Here is a 20,929-nt window from a genome sequence, read left to right on the forward strand (position 1 = left end):
TATAATAAGCTTTATAAGGGAATGAAGAACAAATAATGATTTACATCCATAGAAAAATAATTTAAAAATGTTAAGGAAAGGTAACCAAAAAGTAGAGTACTGTGGTGCTTCATCGTACAAAATTATTACCTCACCTCTGCTTGCAATATATAAACTGAAAAAAAACCACCATGTGAAAGCGAAACTACTTGAGTGAGAATGGGGAAGTGGAAGTAAAGTGTAACTTGTTTGTTGGTTGTGATGAGGTTAGGTGATGCAATTAGGTTTGAATTCTTGTAACCTGTACTAATTATTTCGCCGACTCAGTGAACACTGAATATTTTAGAATATCAAGATCTATATAATTACTTATACGTATTTTATAGACATATATTAAAATGTACAATATTAAGTGTGTGCATAGAAATTCTTCTGCTCTTGCCAAACATTTAGCAAGAAACATTAAATTAGATAGGACTAGTCTTTCGTTATTGAATGTCACATATAAAAACATACCTTTATCATATTCAAGATGTTTATCTGCTTTTCCTCTTTCTGTTAAACAAAACCACTTTGAAACCACTTGCTCCCCTAATAGAAACTTGTCACAATATTTCAATACCAGAAGCATAAGATCTTTTAGTCAAAAGTCAAGTTCCAATGATGATGATGATAACAAAGGTAATGATGAGAACCCAACAGCTGGAGAAGATTTTGCTGTACATCAGTCTTTGCCTGCTACAGTTGCGGTTCCCGAAGTTTGGCCTCATGTTCCTTTAATAGCTGTGAATAGAAACCCTCTGTTTCCACGATTTATTAAACTCGTTGACGTAAGTAAATACTTGTATTTTTAAAGCGTTGTGTTTATAAGATCTAGTATAATGGTACAACCACACTAGATGTATATGTCAACATACTTTTATATATATATATATATATATACTGTATATATATATATATATATATATATATATATATATATATATATATATATATATATATAGGGGTAGGGTATGATAAGCGGACCCGGTTTTTATATCGAAGAATAAAGTCATCGATACCTAATATTCGCATCTCAAATCCTAGACTATCAATCAATAAAAAAGTACCTATAGTCCTAAATAACAATCATATGTTTTAAATTAAAATATGAATTTAATATTTACAGTGATCAAACAAATTATTATAACCAAAATTAGGAAAACAGACGACCTTATTTACTCCTCTCACAGTTACAGTTGTTTCTTTCCCACAACATAATGGGTTTTTCGGAATAAGTCCAACATGTTGAAGCCACGAAAAAGCAACATTGTGTAGTTTTCTAAAATTGACTGCCATTTTTAATAATCAGAATTACTTATGTAAAATTGAAATATTATCCTACATGTATTATTTTAGAGTGTTTACAGCTGTTGATATGGATTAGGCTATTTAAGTTAATAGTTCAAAATAATTAATCAGTATCGATTGATTATATCGATGGTTATGATTAAGTAATATCATTTGCCAATTTCGATTTAAAAAACCAGGTCCGCTTATCGTACCCTATCCATATATAGTGTGTTAGTGGCCGATAAAAAGAAATCAAAAAGTTTTCTGCTGATTGAGCTCAAATTTTGACACAATATAAATTCCGCCTCAAGAATTGTTTGTATCTATTTCTATTTTTAACATGGCAGAAAACCTATTTGGGGAGACTTTAATAAGCGGCCTACACTCGTTATTCAGTTGCTATTATCGAACAATTTGATATATTATCCAACTTCGATATGTAAAAATCATACACAGTAAGAGTTATAATAAATTACCATAACAATAAGAATCTCGTACATTACAATTTTAAAAACAAATTTAACACTAACATTATAAAACAACAAAACCAACTATGGCCTAGACTTAGATATCAAAGAAACCTTACAATATTTAAAAGTTGTCCAATTTTATATTAATGAGTAACTGATTTTATGAAATAGGAGGAAAGAATTCTCTCCTTGGGTTACCAGGAACCAAACCCACATGTTGAAGCCACTTAAACAAATCTCGTCACCTGTGAGAAATATCTCACATATTTTCCTCACATTCATCGCAATTTTCAAAGTCTCGAAATATTACTTACTTCTTGCAGTTTATTGTTTACATTAAAATTACTATAACTAATAAGTTTAAATCATATGCTAAGATAAATAAATTTTAATATTGAATTATTTCTTTGGATAAAAACATCAAACCATTCAATATAAACAACCAAATGGATGTTTGTTAATGGGCCGCTTATTAAAGTCTACTTACCTATTTTTTTCTGTATACCAACTAAAAAAGTAGGCTTATATAATATTCAAAAACATAATAGACAAATTCATTTGTTGCCAGTTAATCGGATGAGTAGGCCTACAGATGTGTTATATAATTTTATTACAAATGGCATTATTTAAGTCTGAATAGTACATAAAAAAGCCACTGTGTTTTTTGTACCAATAAAAAGTACTTACTCTTACGATAAGTTTTATTTGATACCTTTTTTACCTGCTTCCCAGCTCTTTGGGAGAAAAAATTTACAAGTGTTTTTCTAAATCTTTATTCCAATTTCATCAAGAAATGTAGTAGCGTTGGATTTTAAAACAAAAATGGATTCTTATAGTACACAATAAACAACGAATTACAATGTTGCAAAGTACAAAGTCAGCTTTAGCCGATGGTCTTGTGATTGTGCAGTCCATAAGATATGTCATTGGTTTTGGCAACGATTGACAAATTTATACAAGGTGTAGACCGGTTCTTCAATCAGCCAGTTACGCAGATGTATTACCCAGTATTAAATTATTGGGTAATTTGATGCGGAATGACCCTTGGGCCACTCTAACAAAAAGAGTTGTTTTATTTACGTTTAATATAAAAAAAAACTACCCTATTTTAGTTGTGATAGTATTTATTGGTAACAGTCTGTTTAGAGCAGTAGGCGTACATATACGTAATACTTGCATGGGAGCTTACACTCATCTAATTTGCAGCTATACATATTTCTTGTCAGCTGTACTAGCTTTCAATTATTTTACATTTTGTTGAGGGTGTCAGCCATCTTTTGACACATAAAATAAATATAATTATGAATACTGGAGGGTTTTTACCTAAAAACAAGACGTTTGTTTCGTACTGACATCTGTCGTGTATCAGTTATCAAAATTCTAGAGGGTCTGATTACAAATGCCTCCAGTCATCAATGCCAGATCATATAATAGAACGTGAGATAGAGCGAACACATTTTGTAAACTCACCAAACTATTAATTACTGAAGGGTTCTTCAATAAAGGCAAGTAGATTTTGGCAGCTTATTACGGGTGTGTTTTTCGGTGGCATCATTCTAAGGGTCGTTCCATATCAAATCAACACAAGGTATAAATCTGACCACCTCAGAATTCGATGAGGTTACGAAAAATATAAGCCATTTCTAAAATTGTTAAAATTATTTTTAATGCACTTTTTGAAAAAATCTAAATTTCGAATTTGATTTAAAAAAAAAAAAAACTTAAAACAACGGTACGTTGTGTTGTATGTCAAAAGAAAGAGCATTTAAAACTTTCTCAGTTAGGAGAAAAGCTAAAGTGATTTCAAAATATGTTGGTTGGATGTTTTGGTGGGTTTTGAGAAATCTTGTTACCAGAAAAAGTTTGATTATTGAGAATAAATCAGGTATTTTTGAAATGAGGCTTCATAGTATTCTATTGTCAACCAGATATAGCAAGCCATTGTTCTGGTGGTTCTTCTGTTTTATTAGATGCCAGCTGAGCTATGAGGTTTTGCTATTTTCGATATTTTTATTAATTGTACTAAGGCAATAAATTACTGGCAATTTCTATCTGTTGAATCACATCCGTTTTGGAATTGAATGAACGTATCCTGTATTTTACTAAAATTGATTTGAGCTTTGTTAAATGAAATTAAAAGTATATTAGTTTTGTTAGTTTAAAATTAAAAAATGATGAACCTCAGAGTAATACAGATTTTTCTGAATCTAATTGATTAATAAAACTAAACTTTGTGATAAACATATAAACAAGAAAGGTGAACATTAAAGTTCGCTTATCCAGTCCATCACATTCAAATTATAATTATTATTGTTAAAACATTTTTTTTACTACTATGGTTGGAATATTTTTAATAAACAATACACTAAGCGATAAAAAGTTGCTTTATTTATGAGGTAGAGTAATCTGTGTTTCATTTACTTTCAGATTTCAAATCCAATGCTGATTGATTTAATTAGAAGAAAAGTAAAGCTAAATCATCCATACTGTGGAATTTTTTTGAAGCGGAATGAAGAGTAAGTTACTATTTAGAATCATGTGTTATGAAATCAGAAGTTTTATTGGCCATTAAGTATTCCAAAGATTACAATAGGCTTCGTCAAAAAAACATTATTTTTCAGCTTAATTCTAGTGATATAGTAATAAATATATACTAATTTCCAGTCATATCTATTATAATAAATATATAATAAATACTTAAATCTACTCAAATAAATAAAACATAAAAAACACAAAAACACACAGAGACATGGAGTTAAAATCTAAAATTTAAAATAAATATAATAAATTATGGAGTACCCTTATATATATATATATATATATATATATAATATATATTTGTTATTTACAACATATCACATTTCATATACTCCTCAACACTGTAAAATTCCTTAAGCTTAAGCCACTCTGACATGTTTGATTTAAATTGTTTGAAAGGTAAAGCTCTAACAAAAAAAAGGAAGCTTATTAAATAGTTTTAACTGCTGGTATTTATGGCTTTTATAATATTTATCTAGCCTTATATTAGGAGTTCTCAGATTATCTTTTGATCTGGTATCATACTCATGGAGTGTACATTGTGTTTCAAATCTATCTTCATTTTCTTTTACATATATTAGGTTATAGAAAATATAAATACATGCCAAGGTCATAATTTTTAAACCTAGAAAAATGTTGTCTGCAAGACTCTTGATATGATAATCCAGCTAATATTCTAATTGCTTTTTTCTGCCAGACAAAAACGTTTTTTTTTCTGTACTGGAATTACCCCACAGTCGAATGCCCGTAACACAAGTGGCTATGAAATAAGCCGTTGTACGTCATTATAAGTGTTTTCTAAGTTTACACAGTACTTCAATTTTCTTAGCAGGAAAATTTACCCTAGATAATTTTTTACAGAGATTATCAATTCCAGCACAGTTTTACTATCTAGATAGAAGCCAAGTAGTTTTACAGGTTTGAATAAACTATCATTAATCCAATGGTTTTTAAGCGTGAATATTATATATTTTCAGTTTTGTTTTCATTTATTAAAAGGCTATTGCATTTATTAACATATGATCTGCTTATTAGGGTGGGCTGAAAAAAAAAATTATTTTTTTTTCAAGTGCTATACCGTGGAAAACTTGCATATATACTTCATAAATACAAATGCAACTGGGAAAAAAATTATTTTTTTCAATATCACGGTAGCGCAATGCAATTAAAATAGTTCGTTTTTTGAAAAAAACTTGGATTTTTATAATTTTTTCTCGGTGTAAAAACTTTAAATAATCAATCGCTATAGTGAAAAAACTGTATAATTTGACTTAGAAAACAGAAATACACAATGAACCAGTTAAAAAAAACAATGTTTACGGTAGCGCAAACAGCTTTAAATAACGGATAATTACGCTAAAAAGGCGCAGTTTACAACACTGCCGTCCTGCGACAGTTTACTCACAATGCCTTTTAATAAAAAGTTTTGTTTTAATTTATTTGTTGTTTAAAGTGTGGGACTGCAAATAATAATTCAAATTCCTTTTAACATAGTTTTTATTAGCATCAACTTAATCATAGCATTACACACATTTTTTCATGAAAAATTGTTATTGAAAATTCAAAAAGGAATTTTGATTTGTAGGATATATTTCATCACAAGTCCATAATCATTCTTGTTTAGGAAGTTTGAAGGCTGATTTGCTTTCAAAGCATGGCATAGGCTGCTCTTGACTGTAGTGTAGTTCGGCATGAGCCCATCTCTTGCTTCAAAACCAACTACTTTTTGTGAAGCGATGGTTACAAGTTTGATGCATCGTTCAACCGCTTGCGTATGACAAGGAAATTTTGTCGAATCTCCATTCAGCTGCGGTGTCCCCAGTCAAGATTTTTGCACGAATTTCTTCGTTGCTGATTCTTCTTAGTAATGGTGGTGGTGACAATGTGGTGGCAGTCCAGTCAATCAGTTCACTGTACTCTGTGGCTTGAAAATTTAATTTGGGTGGATGGAAAACTCTAATTGACTTTCTTTTTGGGTGCTGATGTCCTGGCCTTTATGATTCGTCTCAAAACCCAATTCTCTTATGTGAGTTCTTTTATCTACTATCATACTCAACATCAAGTTTTCTGGGTGGGCAAAGTAAGCGTTCCTTTCAATAACGGGGTCAATTACTTGAAGCAGATTTTCAGGCAGGAATCTTGAGGATTTTACAGTTTGAAAATATGTGTTCTGGTCCATCAGTTTAAGTACTTGCTTTTTTTGATATTGAACCAAACAGGCATGTATGACTTCAGAATAAAAATGAACTACGATTTTATGTTCGTCTGATGGATATTTCAACACTCACATACAATCTTTAGAATCCTGTTAGGCATTGTTAGCCATCTTGCGTGAGAGAGTGGCCAGGTTCACGTGAGATAAATCTATAGGACAGATTCCTGATTGTACAGCAGAACTTATGTCCAGTAAATACTGTTGGTCCTTGCTCAATATGCTTCGGTCAATATCTGGAATTTCACACTCCACACTAGCAAATTTCACCAAGGGGAGTTTTTTCACAGTTATTGAGCTCTGTTCCGATAGGTCCTTTAAATGTTGTAGGCCCTGTAGTGTCTCCATCCAAAAACTGGAACAAGTGTCGGAGTGGTAATTCGTTGAAGTGCAAGAGACAAACTGCCCACTGCATTGGCCTTTTCACTTTTTCTTCAATTGTTTCGAATTTACGCCCCCTTTCCAACCCTGTATTTGTAACGGTGCCGTCACATCCAATGACGTCTAAATCATCAAGGGAAAGTCCAGTTTTTTTTAAATAAGAAATTATACTGTCGGCAATGTTTTTGAGCAGATCCAGAACAAGGTGTCACATGACCAACATATACAGATCCAGGTTTCTTGAATGATAGAATAATGTTCTTCCTTAATCACTCTCTCCGAAAATGCTTTGAATTTACCTTTTCAATCACAATAGTGTCATCTTTCCTTCCATCAAAATACAATCCTTGAAATGTGTTGAGCTCAGCCTGATTCTGCAACCTGCAGTTCTGTGCGGATAACCTTTTTCCCCCTTCGGATTTTATTTTTATCAATAACATTAGAATGTTCAGTTTCAGTTATAATACCAAAATCTTGCAAAAGGCTAGAAGCAATAGCAGCTGTTGCTCTATCAGAAACTCCAAAACGATCACTTGTTAGCGCAGTATTAGTCAATTTAACTCGCATCTGCCATGGTGTCTTTACAACAGGTTGAAACTCTTCATCGCTACTATCCTCATTTCTATTTATTTCAGTTGGAGTCAAAGTCTTCTATTTGTGTAGGTTCCATAGTTTTTGAGCACGATGGCTGTGACAATGAGTCAACGTTCGACTGACATCTGCTGTACTCAGTGTTTTTTCTTTTTTGTCTTTGAATAATTTTTTTTTGACTCCTTCACATCTACGTTACCAATTTTGCCTAAACTATGTTTTCTTTTGAAGGTACAAAAACTTAAGTTCAATGACTGGTACTTTTTTTTGACTTCTCACATGTACAAACAATCGATACCGGACACTCCACACAAGTCAACGGCCTTTCGGCAATTGCAATCTAATGTTATTGTGCATTTGCATGCGGAGATATCAAACAGTCGCAAAAGACTTTTTGCTTGAATTCTTCAACTTTTTTTTTGAACGAGTCTTTTTCCTTATCTCGTTTGTAGGACTTCATAAGACCTCTGTAACTGTTATTGTAGGCATTGATCATTTGAACAATTCTGTAAAGGGAGACTGTTGGTATTGAGGATTTATCAAATAATTGCTTAACTTTCGGTGCAACAATATTAGAAATTTGTGAAAAACTGTTGTTGTTCAACAATTTGTTGTTGGTTTCCACAGCTAAATTGTAATGTTCAAGAAAAAGAAGCACTTTAAAACGTCTTCATAGGAAGGCAGTTTACTTACAGGTAGTTCCTTTGGATAACCGAATATCGGACAATAAAACTCACTACGCGTAATTTTCTTGGACAAAGCCATGACACTCAACACACACTCAACTAAGTAACACAAAAGAAGCTTTGACACTGACAAAAGCTGCCGAGTCACTGACGCGAGCTCACAAAATGGCGAAGCAAGCGTACACAACGCAAGGAATTGTGGGTTGGGTAACGAGTGGTGGGGGACACGGTACAGTCACATACAAAACGAATCATTCCGCGCGGGACGGCAGTGTTGTAAAACTGCGCCTTTTAGCGTAATTATCCGTTATTTAAAGCTGTTTGCGCTACCGTAAACATTGTTTTTTTAACTGGTTCATTGTGTATTTCTGTTTTCTAAGTCAAATTATACAGTTTTTTCACTATAGCGATTGATTATTTAAAGTTTTTACACCGGAGAAAAAAAATTATAAAAATCCAAGTTTTTTTCAAAAAACGAACTATTTTAATTGCATTGCGCTACCGTGATATTGAAAAAATAATTTTTTTTTCCCAGTTGCATTTTATTTATGAAGTATATATGCAAGTTTTTCCGCGGTATAGCACTTGAAAAAAAAAATAATTTTTTTTTTCAGCCCACCCTACTGCTTATATGCCTGATTTGAGTAAAGAAAAGGTTGGTTGTGTAATGTTTACCAGAGAGCAATTTTTTAACCTTTAAAACACATTAAGCTGAAAGAGTTACACTAACCACTGCAACTGTAAGTACGATTTCTATCAGCAGATATATTTAAAGATTTAAGATTAGTATTTCCTTCAAATGTTTAATTTAACAAATTTCTGTATTACACAACCTGTGGAGCTCAACTAACTTAAAGTTGATCTAACCTAACTTGAAGTTAGAGACAAAGCCGAAACAACAGATGTGAAATCTTATTGTAAGCAAATAAGCTGCTTCAAACTTTTGCACATTTCTATGACTGTTTCTTTACTCATATCATGGGATACACAACTATGATACTATGTTCTTATTTCAAACAGTTTCTGGCAGGACAGTGAGGGAAATTCCTTATAGTAAGTGGAGATATTTCTTTTTGTTAAATGTTCATTGGAACACTATAGTTTTACTTAGAAAAATTGAAACAGTTTATCATTGTTTTGTCTTTTTATAGCTACATAGTTATGTACCTTCTTTTATATAACAACAATATATATTAATATATATATTCACTAACAATTCCTTACAAATTTAAGTTAAAACTTAATTTAAGTATGGACAGTATCGACTAATTTTTGTATTAGAGATAAAATTAAAAAGAATGAGTAGTAGTTCACTTTAAAAAAGTCAACAATGCGTTGCAAATTAAAACTGCCAAGAGTTAAAGGTTTGATTATAGTTTCATTTCAATATTGCAAAGACAATTTGTATACCTAGATTTAGATTAGTTTATGCGTGGGAAATACTTGCAGGAATGACAGTCAAGTTGTGAATCACGTGAGTGAAGTCTACCCGATTGGAGCTTTTGCTCAAATCCAGGAACTGCACGATATGGGGGACAAACTGAGAATGATCGTTCTCGGACACCGCAGGATTAAGCTGCTTGGACAAATACAAGACGTAGAGGAGCATAGTTCTGGTAAAACATTATCTGCATTTCACATGTTGCATGTTTTAATATTGTGTTTTATGGTAGTGTTAAATTTTGGAACAGGAGTTATACAGATTGAAAACTGGATTGTTAAATAAGATTCCCTTTAACCTTTGTCTGTAATACTCGTAGTCACATAGAGAGCTAATGTGGTACAGACTTTCTACAAAATATGCAATATCTGATTAATACTCTTTTAGAAATGTTAAGAAATCAGAAACTCTTTATTACAATATCTTTGAGAAATGTATAGCGGCTTACTTTATGTATGTTGGCCTTTAAATGTTTAACCTTTATAAATACGTGTTGAGTTAAAAAAATTATATTGTAATTCTAACACAAAAAATAGATTTTTTATTGAGTCCATTTTTTACAGGGAGTATTTTACAACCCCATGTGATTGAGTCTCTTCTGAAATAAATAGTTATGCATGTCACTGAATAGAGAAACACAACATACAGTATTCACAGATATCGTGTAGCAAGAAAGCGTTTTAGATTAGCACTCTAACGTTGATTAACTGTGAAATACTATTTGACGGAATACTTGTAGGGTATCTGGGTAATGTAGGGTATTACTTTTCTTGTAGAGATGACCCTGAAGTTTCCAATGTTAAAAACCGAGATAAACGTGTCTGTTGAAGAAGCCGATCGCAGCCGAAGGAAGTCTCGGAATCGCAAAGTGAAACCGGCAACTCCATCTGAAGTTGTGGATGAAGTGTTGGAGGGGGAAAAGAGGGAAGAGAATGCGAGCCCCCCTACTCAGGTGCTGATGGTTGAGGTGGAAAACATTGTTCACAACAATTTCCGGCAGACCGAGGAAGTGAAGGTACATGACGTTTACAAAAAAAGATTTTAATTGGTTAAGAGACATACCTTTTACTGTTCTGTCATGATTTGGGCGTTATTATTAATTTAATATTCAACTTGGATAAGATTCTTGCACAGGCCAGTGGCCCATGCAAGAATTGGGAATTATGACTTTTCTGACAATACATTTATGACACATTGATTTGTGTCAAAGGAAACAGCATTGATTTACCCATTCTTGGTAGGCCTACACATCATCAGTAATTGTATTGATGGTGCACCAATAATCATATTGTATCTCAATAATCAATAATTGTATTATACTCATGATCAAAATTATCTTGCCTTTCCCTCTTATAGGTTACAGCTGTACACCAAAAGACCATCATACGCAGGAATAAAGTTTTTTAACTGTTTTCCAAGTTCTATATACGAGGTCCAATCAAAAAGTATCCTACCTTTTGGTGCAACGTAAAACTGAAGTTACCTGAAAAAAGCTGGCGTTAATTTTCTTCAAAATAAGCACCCTGAGAAGCAACACAACGATTCCAGCGACGTTTCCACTTCTGGAAGCAGTCTTGAAAATCACTTTTCGGCATCGCCATGAGATCAGCCGTCGTTTTTTTTCATAATTGCTTCTCGACTTTCAAATCTGGTGCCTTTCAATGGTTTTTTGAGGTGGGGGAAGAGTCAAAAATTGCGTGGAGCCATATCTGGAGAGTACGGAGGCTGAGGAACTTGCGGAGTGCCGTGTTTTGCCAAAAAAGTTTGAATGAGCTGGCGCATTGTCGTGGTGTAGCCGCCAATTTTGAGACGCCCACAAGTCAGGTCTTTTGCGGCGAATCGCATCTCGGAGACGACGTTGGACACTTAAATAATACTGTGCATTCACAGTTTGACCCTCAGGGGCATATTCATGGTGCACAACTCCACGGTGGTCGAAAAAAACAGTAAGCATCACTTTGACATTGCTTCGAACTTGCCTTGCTTTTTTTGGCCGAGGATCCTGGGGAGACTGCTATTGTGATGACTGAAATTTGGTCTCAGGGTCATATCCATAGACCCAACTTTCGTCTCCAGTTATTATCGATGTCAAAAAGTCCGCATCATCCTCACAACATTGCAGCATGTCCTCGGCAACATCCAATCGCCGTTGCTTCTGCTCGTCTGTCAGCAATTTTGGCACAAATTTTGCGGCTACCCGGCGCAATCCCAAGTCATCCGTTAAAATTGCTTCAGCTGATCCGAAACTGACATCTAACTCAGTACTTACTTCCTCCACAGTCATTCGACGATTTTCACAGATCAAAACTTTTGCTTTCTCGATGATTTCCGGAGTTCGACTTGTTTTTGGTCGACCCGAACGCGCGTCACTTTCTGCCGAGGTTCGACCACTTTTGAAACGGTTATACCACTCTTTATTCTGCATAACACTCATTGCCTCATTTTCGAATGCTAGCTGAATTTTCCGAATGGTCTCACTTTGTTTTTCTCCGAGTTTCACGCAAAATTTAATGCAATAACGTTGTTCCACTTTTTCCGTCATCTTCACAGTTAGAGAAAACCAATACGCGCACTTGACTTATCAGTACATACTGACCCGTCTCCGACGAACCAGTCGGGGGATCAAGATAAGACTTTGTACCTTTCCTTATCATAGTAGGAACTATTGTCGCAACAAATCTTATCTCATTATTGGCAGCAGAAGCCGCGATACACGACGAGGTCGGATACTTTTTGATTGGACCTCGTAAAAGAATGTAATTTTAATATTTTTAAGAATAAATTGAAAGAATGCCAGGTAATGAAGCCAGTATACTCATTTATATTTAAATAGGACAGTCAGCTCAGCTATAAGCACCTCTTTGTTATAATTAAATATGATTAAGTGATTGTTAAGAGTTAGGTTAGGAGCGGTAATCAATTGTGTAATTACCTCTAATTATGGCAAATTCGGTTTTAGCCCATCCACTGGAGGATGATCATCACACAGTCTCATCAAAGATGCTAAAGGAGTGTTTAGTACTTTTATAGTATAAAATATATAAGCACTTCACAAAAATTTCTTTTGCATTACAAATTAAGAGAGTCTGTTGTACTGGTTTGTTGTATATTATACAATAACTAAATTATTCTGTTTCTGTTGGACAATTTAAAATTTTTTAAACAAATTCAAGTATTTGTATTCTGCTAGAAACTGTTATATATTGTCAATACCTTATGATTAAATGATACCAACAGAGCATGCTGTTTTGTGCTTACAGGCCCTGACACAGGAGGTGATCAAAACTATTCGAGACATCATTTCGCTGAACCCTCTCTACCGTGACTCGCTTCAGCAGATGCTGCACCAGGGCCAGAGGGTGGTGGACAACCCTGTCTACCTGTCAGATCTGGGAGCAGTGCTCACTGGATCAGAACCGGCTGAGCTACAGGCAGTCCTGGAGGAGATGGATGTAATATTGTACTTCATCTATTTTTTTTTATGTTAAGTTATTTTACCACAGCAAAGGGGATTTTGTAGAGTAATAATTAATGTCCAATAATATAAGATCTTGTAACGATATAAACAAAAACAAACGAGTAAAAGGTAACAGGAGAGGAAAGGAATGAAAAAAAGCACTAGTACACACAATACTGACCCTTTTAATTTATCTGGTTCCCGTGGATGTTTAGTTGGACTAAATAACACCATAACTCTGGTGGTCATTTCATTTCACTTATAATGGTTCATGTCACTTTCTCAGAGACCCCAGTGGTTGAGACTCTTAACAAATTAAGATTCTCTCATGCTCTGAGGAAATTTCAAAAGATGATGGGGCACATAAAAATAAATGTTATTAACATCAATATTGTATTTGATGGAGCCAACCTCAACAACTGGTTATCCCTATACTTTATCACTTTCGTGGTGTACAAACCACTGGTGTATAAACACCACTCATGAGTGTTCCACCACAGATTGTCTACCGCATACCATCAGGTTTATGGCATCTTGCTAATAACTGCTCTTGTGGTACACACCAGTCACCATTGGACAAAACCAGTGCCACCAACACATACAACATCATTTTGCTCATTGGGGTCACTGTGTCTGATCACATGTACAATCTTTAATACATGGCAACTCGTATTGTACTTGAGTTCTAATGCCATCTTCACCTCGTACATATTCTTTCTTGTTGGTATGCAGTTGATCTGGCATAGGTAAACTGAACATAATCCTGACCTTGGATTTGAAGAGAAATAGAGTCTATCCAGACCATTGAAGCAGTAAGACATGTGGACTCACTGAGTTCAAACATATTTGTTGAACTTTGAAGTATCCTGGCCAACCACTTCCCTCTCAGGCTCTTTTTTTTTAATGAGTGCCTTAGATTCAGCACTTAGTTGTGAAAGGATCTTTGTGCCTCCCATACTTATTTTTAACCCTCAAATGTGAGGTTTCTACAGATTTAAGACCCAGTATGTTTTATTTTTCAGCATATTTTCGTTCATAACTAGAAATAATATTATATATAGAACATTATCATTCTTTTTGTGTAACTCTTCAATATATATAAAACCATTTAAACTGAAGCTTAATTGTAGTATAACTGTAGTAGAACAAGGTTAAATTGCTCTGTCTATTTAGACCTAACCAAGTGACAAAGTGTGTGCTTGTAGATACCGAAGCGGCTGATGTTATCGCTGGCTCTACTCAAGAAGGAGTACGAGTTGAGCAAGCTGCAGCAGAAGATCGGGCGGGAGGTAGAAGAGAAGGTGAAACAGCAGCATCGCAAGTACATTCTCCACGAACAGTTGAAGGTCATCAAGAAGGAGCTTGGAATGGAGAAGGATGATAAGGACGCCATTGGTGATAAGTTCCGAGAACGAATCAAGGTTAGGCTGAAATTCATTGAGATATCAAGATATTTTGCGTACTAAATAATTATTGTTGTTTGAGTTGTAGTCACTAAGCAAAAGTAAGGAAAATTAGAGGATGTGCGGCAGGATACATACTTATCTAAAATTGTATTTACTTGAGATACTTATGTTCAACCTTACATAGAGCTCTTAACTTACTTGTCGTTGTACTCTAAAATTATTGAGAACGACAGATCTTTCCAAAAAAAATGTTATAATGCTAAATAGTAAACAATATTATTGTTTAGTTGAATAGGGTGTTTAAAAAATCACAATTCAGCATGTAATAATTAATGTTTGCTACGTATTATGACAGTCTTTAAACTGAGCATGTTAAGAAGAAATCATTTTAACGACCTTGAACTAATAGCTGAGTAGTCCATGAGCTAAAAGCCAACTCGTGTTCTATAAACATACATCCTGGTTTTTCTTGAAGTCAATAGAGAAATTTACCTGAAGAAAGAAATAAATTGTCGGCCACACTAGATGTGGTGGAGGTCGAAATAGAAGGTTATCAAAAGGGTTAAAAATGTAAGATGATAATTTTTATCTAAAATCATATTTTTATAATTAATAGTTATATCATAGTCAGATGCATAAATAAATGTTAAATGATCATTAATTAACCACATACAAACCCTCAAAGTAGTGACTTTCAGTCTATATCTAGTAGTCAGATAACTATTAATATTGTCTGATCGTTGGTTTTAAGAGTATCAACATAGGAAGGATATAATTTGAGGGCAAACATATTGTTTACATTTTAACCCTATTGAAACACTTCCATTTCGAACTTCACCAAAACTAGTGTGGGTGACAATAGATTTTTCTTAAGTAAAATTCCTCAATAAAAAAATACTAGGTTGTGCGCTTATCCAGTGCAAAATGGCTCTTGGTTTATAGACTAACTCTTTTTAGAATGCATAATTGCACAAAAGTACATCCAAATTACCAAGCTCTATTAGTAATCATTTGACCAAAATATGTCATGTAATAAATGTAACCAATTGCACAACTTTCGATTTACTAGAAGTTCACCACTAAAAGGTTACAAACAAAATTCAATGCCATTTGTATATCCTTGTTGTTTTGAATTAACTTTTGCAAAAGTCATCTATTACTTACCTAGTTCAACATTCCATTGTTACTTGATTACTGCTGTGAGCACTTGTATTTTAATATTTAATTTGTTCTGAGTATAACATTTTTCAAAATACAGTAGATTATTCTTGACAGTTTTCAGTTCAGCATCATTTGAATGAAAGATGGATATCCACAGTGAATCTGACACACCTCATAGGATGTATTAGCAATGCTTTGATATGGTGTGATCAGAAACACCTAAAAAATAGCAATTTGTAAAATATATATTTAAGTATTGCTTTTATCACTTTGCAGGCGGACTTTGTAATATGTCGCTTTTTATAGGATGTTGGCATTTTTTAATGATATTCAAAACTCATCACTCGGATACTACTGTATATTGAATAATAAAAGTAATAAAGTTGCATTGCTAGAATTCTCCCACTTTCTCCTTTCTAATGATGGACAGTTATTACATTTTGTAAAAAAAATAATTTAAAAGGAACATATTTTATCGCAAACGAAACTTTAAACACGTATAGAATGTTCGTTTCAACGAACAATTGTACTATCCCTCAACTCTTTGTGTAAGGCTGATCACCATTGTGACCATGGCTGCACTTTATAATCTCCCTTGCAGTTTAAAATATTTAAATTCATAGATTTACTTTATAGCCAGTATTTGTCTGTAGGAACTGAAAGTTCCGGCTGCTGTGATGGAAGTTCTAGAAGAGGAACTTAACAAGCTGAGCTTGCTGGAGAGTCAGTCTTCTGAGTTCAAGTAAGTAACGGTTTACAGTGTTCCCAAATGTTCAATGTTACACTATGCCTACTTCTGATTGTTTAGATAAGATGCATGCTTTTTGTGGTTGCAGTGTGACTCGAAACTACTTGGACTGGTTGACTTCCCTTCCGTGGGGAATCATGAGTGAGGAGAATCTTGACCTTATCCAAGCGGCAAAAATATTGGATGAGGACCATTACGGGATGGAGGACGTGAAGAAGAGAATTCTTGGTACGTTAGTGCAGTCATTGTATGTGCTAGCTTAACATGTTATTTGGTGTTAGGATCTATAAATGTTATGAACTTCATCGAAATTCATCTTACAGAAGCCAACCATTCAAATTCTTGTGGAATTAGATTGGCAAGATTTTTACCACACTATTTTTAGACGGATAAAGGTTCTAGCACTACCTGGTTTGTATATTTTTTAAACCACAATTCTGTAACTTGCCCCAAACAATACAAAAACAATTCAAACAATACTATTATTGAGTACAAATTAATAAAAATTAACAATCATAAGCAGATGTCTCCTTGTGAAATAAAATTATTTTCAAATATTGAAAATAGAAAAAAAATTAAAATTAAAACAGTATTTTTAAATTAAAGGTATGCCATGAAATAAAGGTATCTTGTACTACAGTGTTTCATAAAATTCCTGCAGCATAATTACCAAACAAAATAAATTTATTTACATTGCAAAAACACTTTGCGGTAATCATTGGTGTCTTTTACATAATGTCAATGTCAATACAATTACTGGTACTTGTGCAATAATGCCCACCACACTTACTTTGTGTATGTTTTTGGTTAAAAATAAAACCAAATTTACTATCCATTGCTGTCCATCCATTACTATCCATTGTATTATCCATTGCTGTTGTTGTATGAGAATTATTTAGTTTAAAACTAATTTTGTCTCTTGCACTCAATGGGTACTTATTTTTTAATAAACGTAAAAATTCAATTATGCTCTTGGAACGTGTTAGCAACATTAAAAAGAATCAGTTTGACTTCTTGGACATGACTTTTAAGCCTAATATTTTAAAGGCAAGGGGAAAGCATTTTTACATGTATCAGGTAGAAAAACAAAAGTAGTCGTCTATGTGTTCATTTAATATTTGTAGTAATTTTAAACACTTGGAATTGTTAATAACAAAATTACAATTTTTCATAACATGTGATCCAGCTTTCGTCTGTCAAAATATTGATTAATTATCATACTTACTTAGAAATTAATGTATTGTAATGTCAAATCAGCACTGTTTGTTGCATGAATGTGTCTTTTCAAAACCTATAATCAAACTGAACCTGATTAATGTTGACGCAATGTCATAGAATTCATTGCCGTGAGTCAACTAAAGGGTTCGACGCAAGGAAAGATTCTCTGTTTCTATGGCCCTCCCGGTGTCGGAAAGACGAGCATCGCAAGATCTATCGCTAGAGCTCTAAATAGAAAGGTAAATACTTCATAATTGTAAAGCGTTGTGTTCAGTGATGTACTTTATGTCTGGTACTTAACCCATTAATTGTTTCAACTCAAAATTGTGAAATGTCTTATTAAGCATTCCCGATTTAAATTTTATACCCACAACAATTAACATTTCTTAAAGAATGTTATATAGTAACAAAATAGAAGATCATAAAACTTATAAAAACTCTAGCCTTTAATTCATCAGTTCTTGTATCGTGAGGAATGTGATTATGAAATTTTGTCATTGTTCAATGTTATTGACCATGCTAATCGCTGATGTTGATCAAGCACCATTTCTTTAAAATTCACGTGTGAAATAGATCGTCACAATCAATTCCCATTTCTAGATTTACTAATTATTATAAAAAAATGCAACTGGCCAATTCGAATTTGATATCCTTGTATTTATTAACGACGTGTTTATATTTAAGTACAAACTTTTTTATATTATTAGTGCTACCACTTTTTTCAGTCATGTCGGTCCGAGATGGTTTTCTTAAAAGCAAAAGGCCCCACAAAAATAAAATTCAATTATAGAGTGAGTTAATGGATAGTTATTATTATTAATAATTATTAGGATTATTAATGGATACTTAAAATCCAATTAGCAAGAAGCTTGTACAATATATTTTATTTTTATGTTATTCTATTTTATAAGTTTTGAACATTGCTTCCTGATCAATCATGATCTATCTTCCACGATGATACTTTAAAGTTGATTTGTTTTTACTATTTAGTCGTAGTTTATTATTTAAATGGTTATAATATGTATATGTATGGACTTTATTTTTCATAAAATACTACGTGATATAATATGTTGTTTCTTTTTCCTCAGTATTTCCGGTTTAGCGTGGGAGGAATGACTGACGTTGCAGAAATCAAAGGCCATCGACGCACTTATGTCGGAGCAATGCCGGGAAAAGTGATTCAGTGTTTGAAGAAAACAAAAACAGAAAACCCACTAGTACTTATTGATGAAGTGGATAAAATTGGCAAGTATGTTGGTGGATTTTATAACAAGCTTTTGATATTATGTACATCGGAATTAAAGTCTTGCGTGAACTTTATTTTACTTTAAGATTTATGTATTTCATTTTAGAATGTAAGTTTTGTTGTAGGGAACGTGATTTAACACCAGTTTCCGTGTAACACGTTAATTTCAAAGGTAAATAAATTAAAACGTAACCAAGATGCAAGAGATTAAATAATGAAAATTTAAAACTATTAAGTAATTGACTTTATACAAGGTATATCCTCGTATCTTCAATTTTCTCTAGGTGAGACATCTCAGTTGTTCTGGCAGAAGGTTGTGCGCTTCATGCCCATATAGGAGATTTTCTTTTCATATTGGGAGATAAGATGAGCTGGTAGGTGGTAACATGTGCCGTGTTTAATATTGTTGTCATGGAAGTGTCTATTCTGCTGTAGCGGTTGTTCATCAGTATACAAGATGACTTCTTTTATGTAGAGGTTTGCTATTGTCATAACCTCCAGGGTCCTGAAAGCTTCTCTACAACTTTCTCTGAAACCTAACTCAGCTAAGGCTCTTATGGCCATCTTTTGCAATATCAATACTCTCTGAATATTTCTTGCTGAGGTTTCTCCCCATACCTCTAGACCATATCTGAGGTGTGCTTCAAATAGAGAATGGTAGGCAGTTTTTATAGCAGACATATAACTTACAGATATGAAGAGAGTTTACAAAAGGTTGTTTTTGATATGGTAAGTGCCTTAATATTTATTAAAAATGAAATATATTTTTATATTTATCTTTGTATTATATACAGCTAATTATTTTAAATCCTGTTCCAGAGGCTACCAGGGTGATCCAGCTTCTGCTCTTTTGGAAATGTTGGACCCGGAGCAGAATGCCAATTTCCTTGACCACTATTTGGACGTGACCGTTGATCTGTCCAGGGTACGTTCAAGAGATTGATGAGCAGCAATTTATAATATTCACATTAAATGACTTGAGTTTATCGTCAGAAATGTTTTCTGTTGTAGGTGTTGTTCATCTGCACCGCGAACGTCATCGATACAATACCCGAACCCCTGAGGGACCGAATGGAGATGATCGATGTCTCCGGGTATGTGGCAGAGGAGAAGATGGCAATTGCCAAGCAATACCTCATCCCACAGGCGATGGAACACTCTGGGCTGAAAAAGGAGCAGGTACGGTTGTAACATTTTAAACAGACCAGATAACTGAGGTGGAACTTGTTAAATTACACAAAAGAAGCTAAATTGGCTAAGTATATGGGGAAAATTGAAATTTAGAGTGGTCCAAAATTTAAACAATTATTACTATAAATAATTGAAAAGTCTCACTAAAGACACATTTAAAAAGTAAAAAATAGTGTAAAATCACAAATAGTAAAATATAAATTAAATTTGAATGCTATTAGAAACAATTAAGAGTAAGTTTACTGCGGCTGTTTTAATCTGAATATTTTTCATATGACTGTTCCGAATTATTTAGGTCTATAATAGGATTTTGTAAACCGGAAGGTGATATAAGAAAGGAAACCAATATTTGTAAAGGAATGTTTACTTTATCTATAACAGTGTTTGTTGTTTCAGAGATATGTTATATTATCTTATATATTATGTTATATTTCCAAATTTGTTGTATGGTTTGACATAGTGGGGTAGCTGTTGTAAATAAAATTCAAGAGTATTTAGAGACCAAAGTAAGCTGTCAAAATTCTGTTTAAATTGAATTTTAGAATTATTAAAGATGTTGTCAGGAGCTTTGAATTATTAACTGTAACCATATGACCAATATAAAACTAGAGCCAGTGACGACTTTCGAAATAAACAAAACAACGATATTGTTTGAACACTTGCTATTCCAAGTTAGTGTTAAATTAATAAGCAGGTTCCTTGAAGGTATTTAACATCTCCATGGTCTTAAACAATTCAAATTCTGACTAAAACACCTGATCCTGGTTTGAAAGGCATTTATTCCATTGATGAATTAATGGGATAAAAATTATTGAGGAACAAAAGGAATAAATTTCTGTTGTTATATAATTGTAAAATTATGATAATATTCT

At 33.3% G+C, this 20,929-nt stretch overlaps 1 protein-coding gene across 3 annotated transcripts in view; it reads left to right on the top strand.

Moving 5' to 3' along the window:
* The first annotated feature begins 202 nt into the window (after nucleotides 1-202).
* Nucleotides 203-20,929, top strand: part of LOC124365758 (lon protease homolog, mitochondrial) — a 33,996-nt gene continuing 13,269 nt past the window's right edge. The window contains exons 1-12 of one of the 3 annotated variants that reach the window (XM_046821760.1): nucleotides 203-809; nucleotides 4,209-4,297; nucleotides 9,639-9,805; nucleotides 10,407-10,645; nucleotides 12,891-13,082; nucleotides 14,293-14,508; nucleotides 16,308-16,396; nucleotides 16,491-16,630; nucleotides 17,738-17,859; nucleotides 18,709-18,869; nucleotides 19,686-19,791; nucleotides 19,878-20,045. In XM_046821760.1, the coding sequence (XP_046677716.1) occupies nucleotides 378-809; nucleotides 4,209-4,297; nucleotides 9,639-9,805; nucleotides 10,407-10,645; nucleotides 12,891-13,082; nucleotides 14,293-14,508; nucleotides 16,308-16,396; nucleotides 16,491-16,630; nucleotides 17,738-17,859; nucleotides 18,709-18,869; nucleotides 19,686-19,791; nucleotides 19,878-20,045 (2,121 nt within the window). In that variant the 5' untranslated portion in view covers nucleotides 203-377. The remainder of the gene's footprint in view (nucleotides 810-4,208; nucleotides 4,298-9,638; nucleotides 9,806-10,406; nucleotides 10,646-12,890; nucleotides 13,083-14,292; nucleotides 14,509-16,307; nucleotides 16,397-16,490; nucleotides 16,631-17,737; nucleotides 17,860-18,708; nucleotides 18,870-19,685; nucleotides 19,792-19,877; nucleotides 20,046-20,929) is intronic. The other 2 variants (XM_046821761.1, XM_046821762.1) reach the window with 2 other exon arrangements.

This window comes from Homalodisca vitripennis, chromosome 7 (genome assembly GCF_021130785.1).
Source record: "Homalodisca vitripennis isolate AUS2020 chromosome 7, UT_GWSS_2.1, whole genome shotgun sequence".
Classification (NCBI taxonomy): Eukaryota; Metazoa; Arthropoda; class Insecta; order Hemiptera; family Cicadellidae; genus Homalodisca; species Homalodisca vitripennis.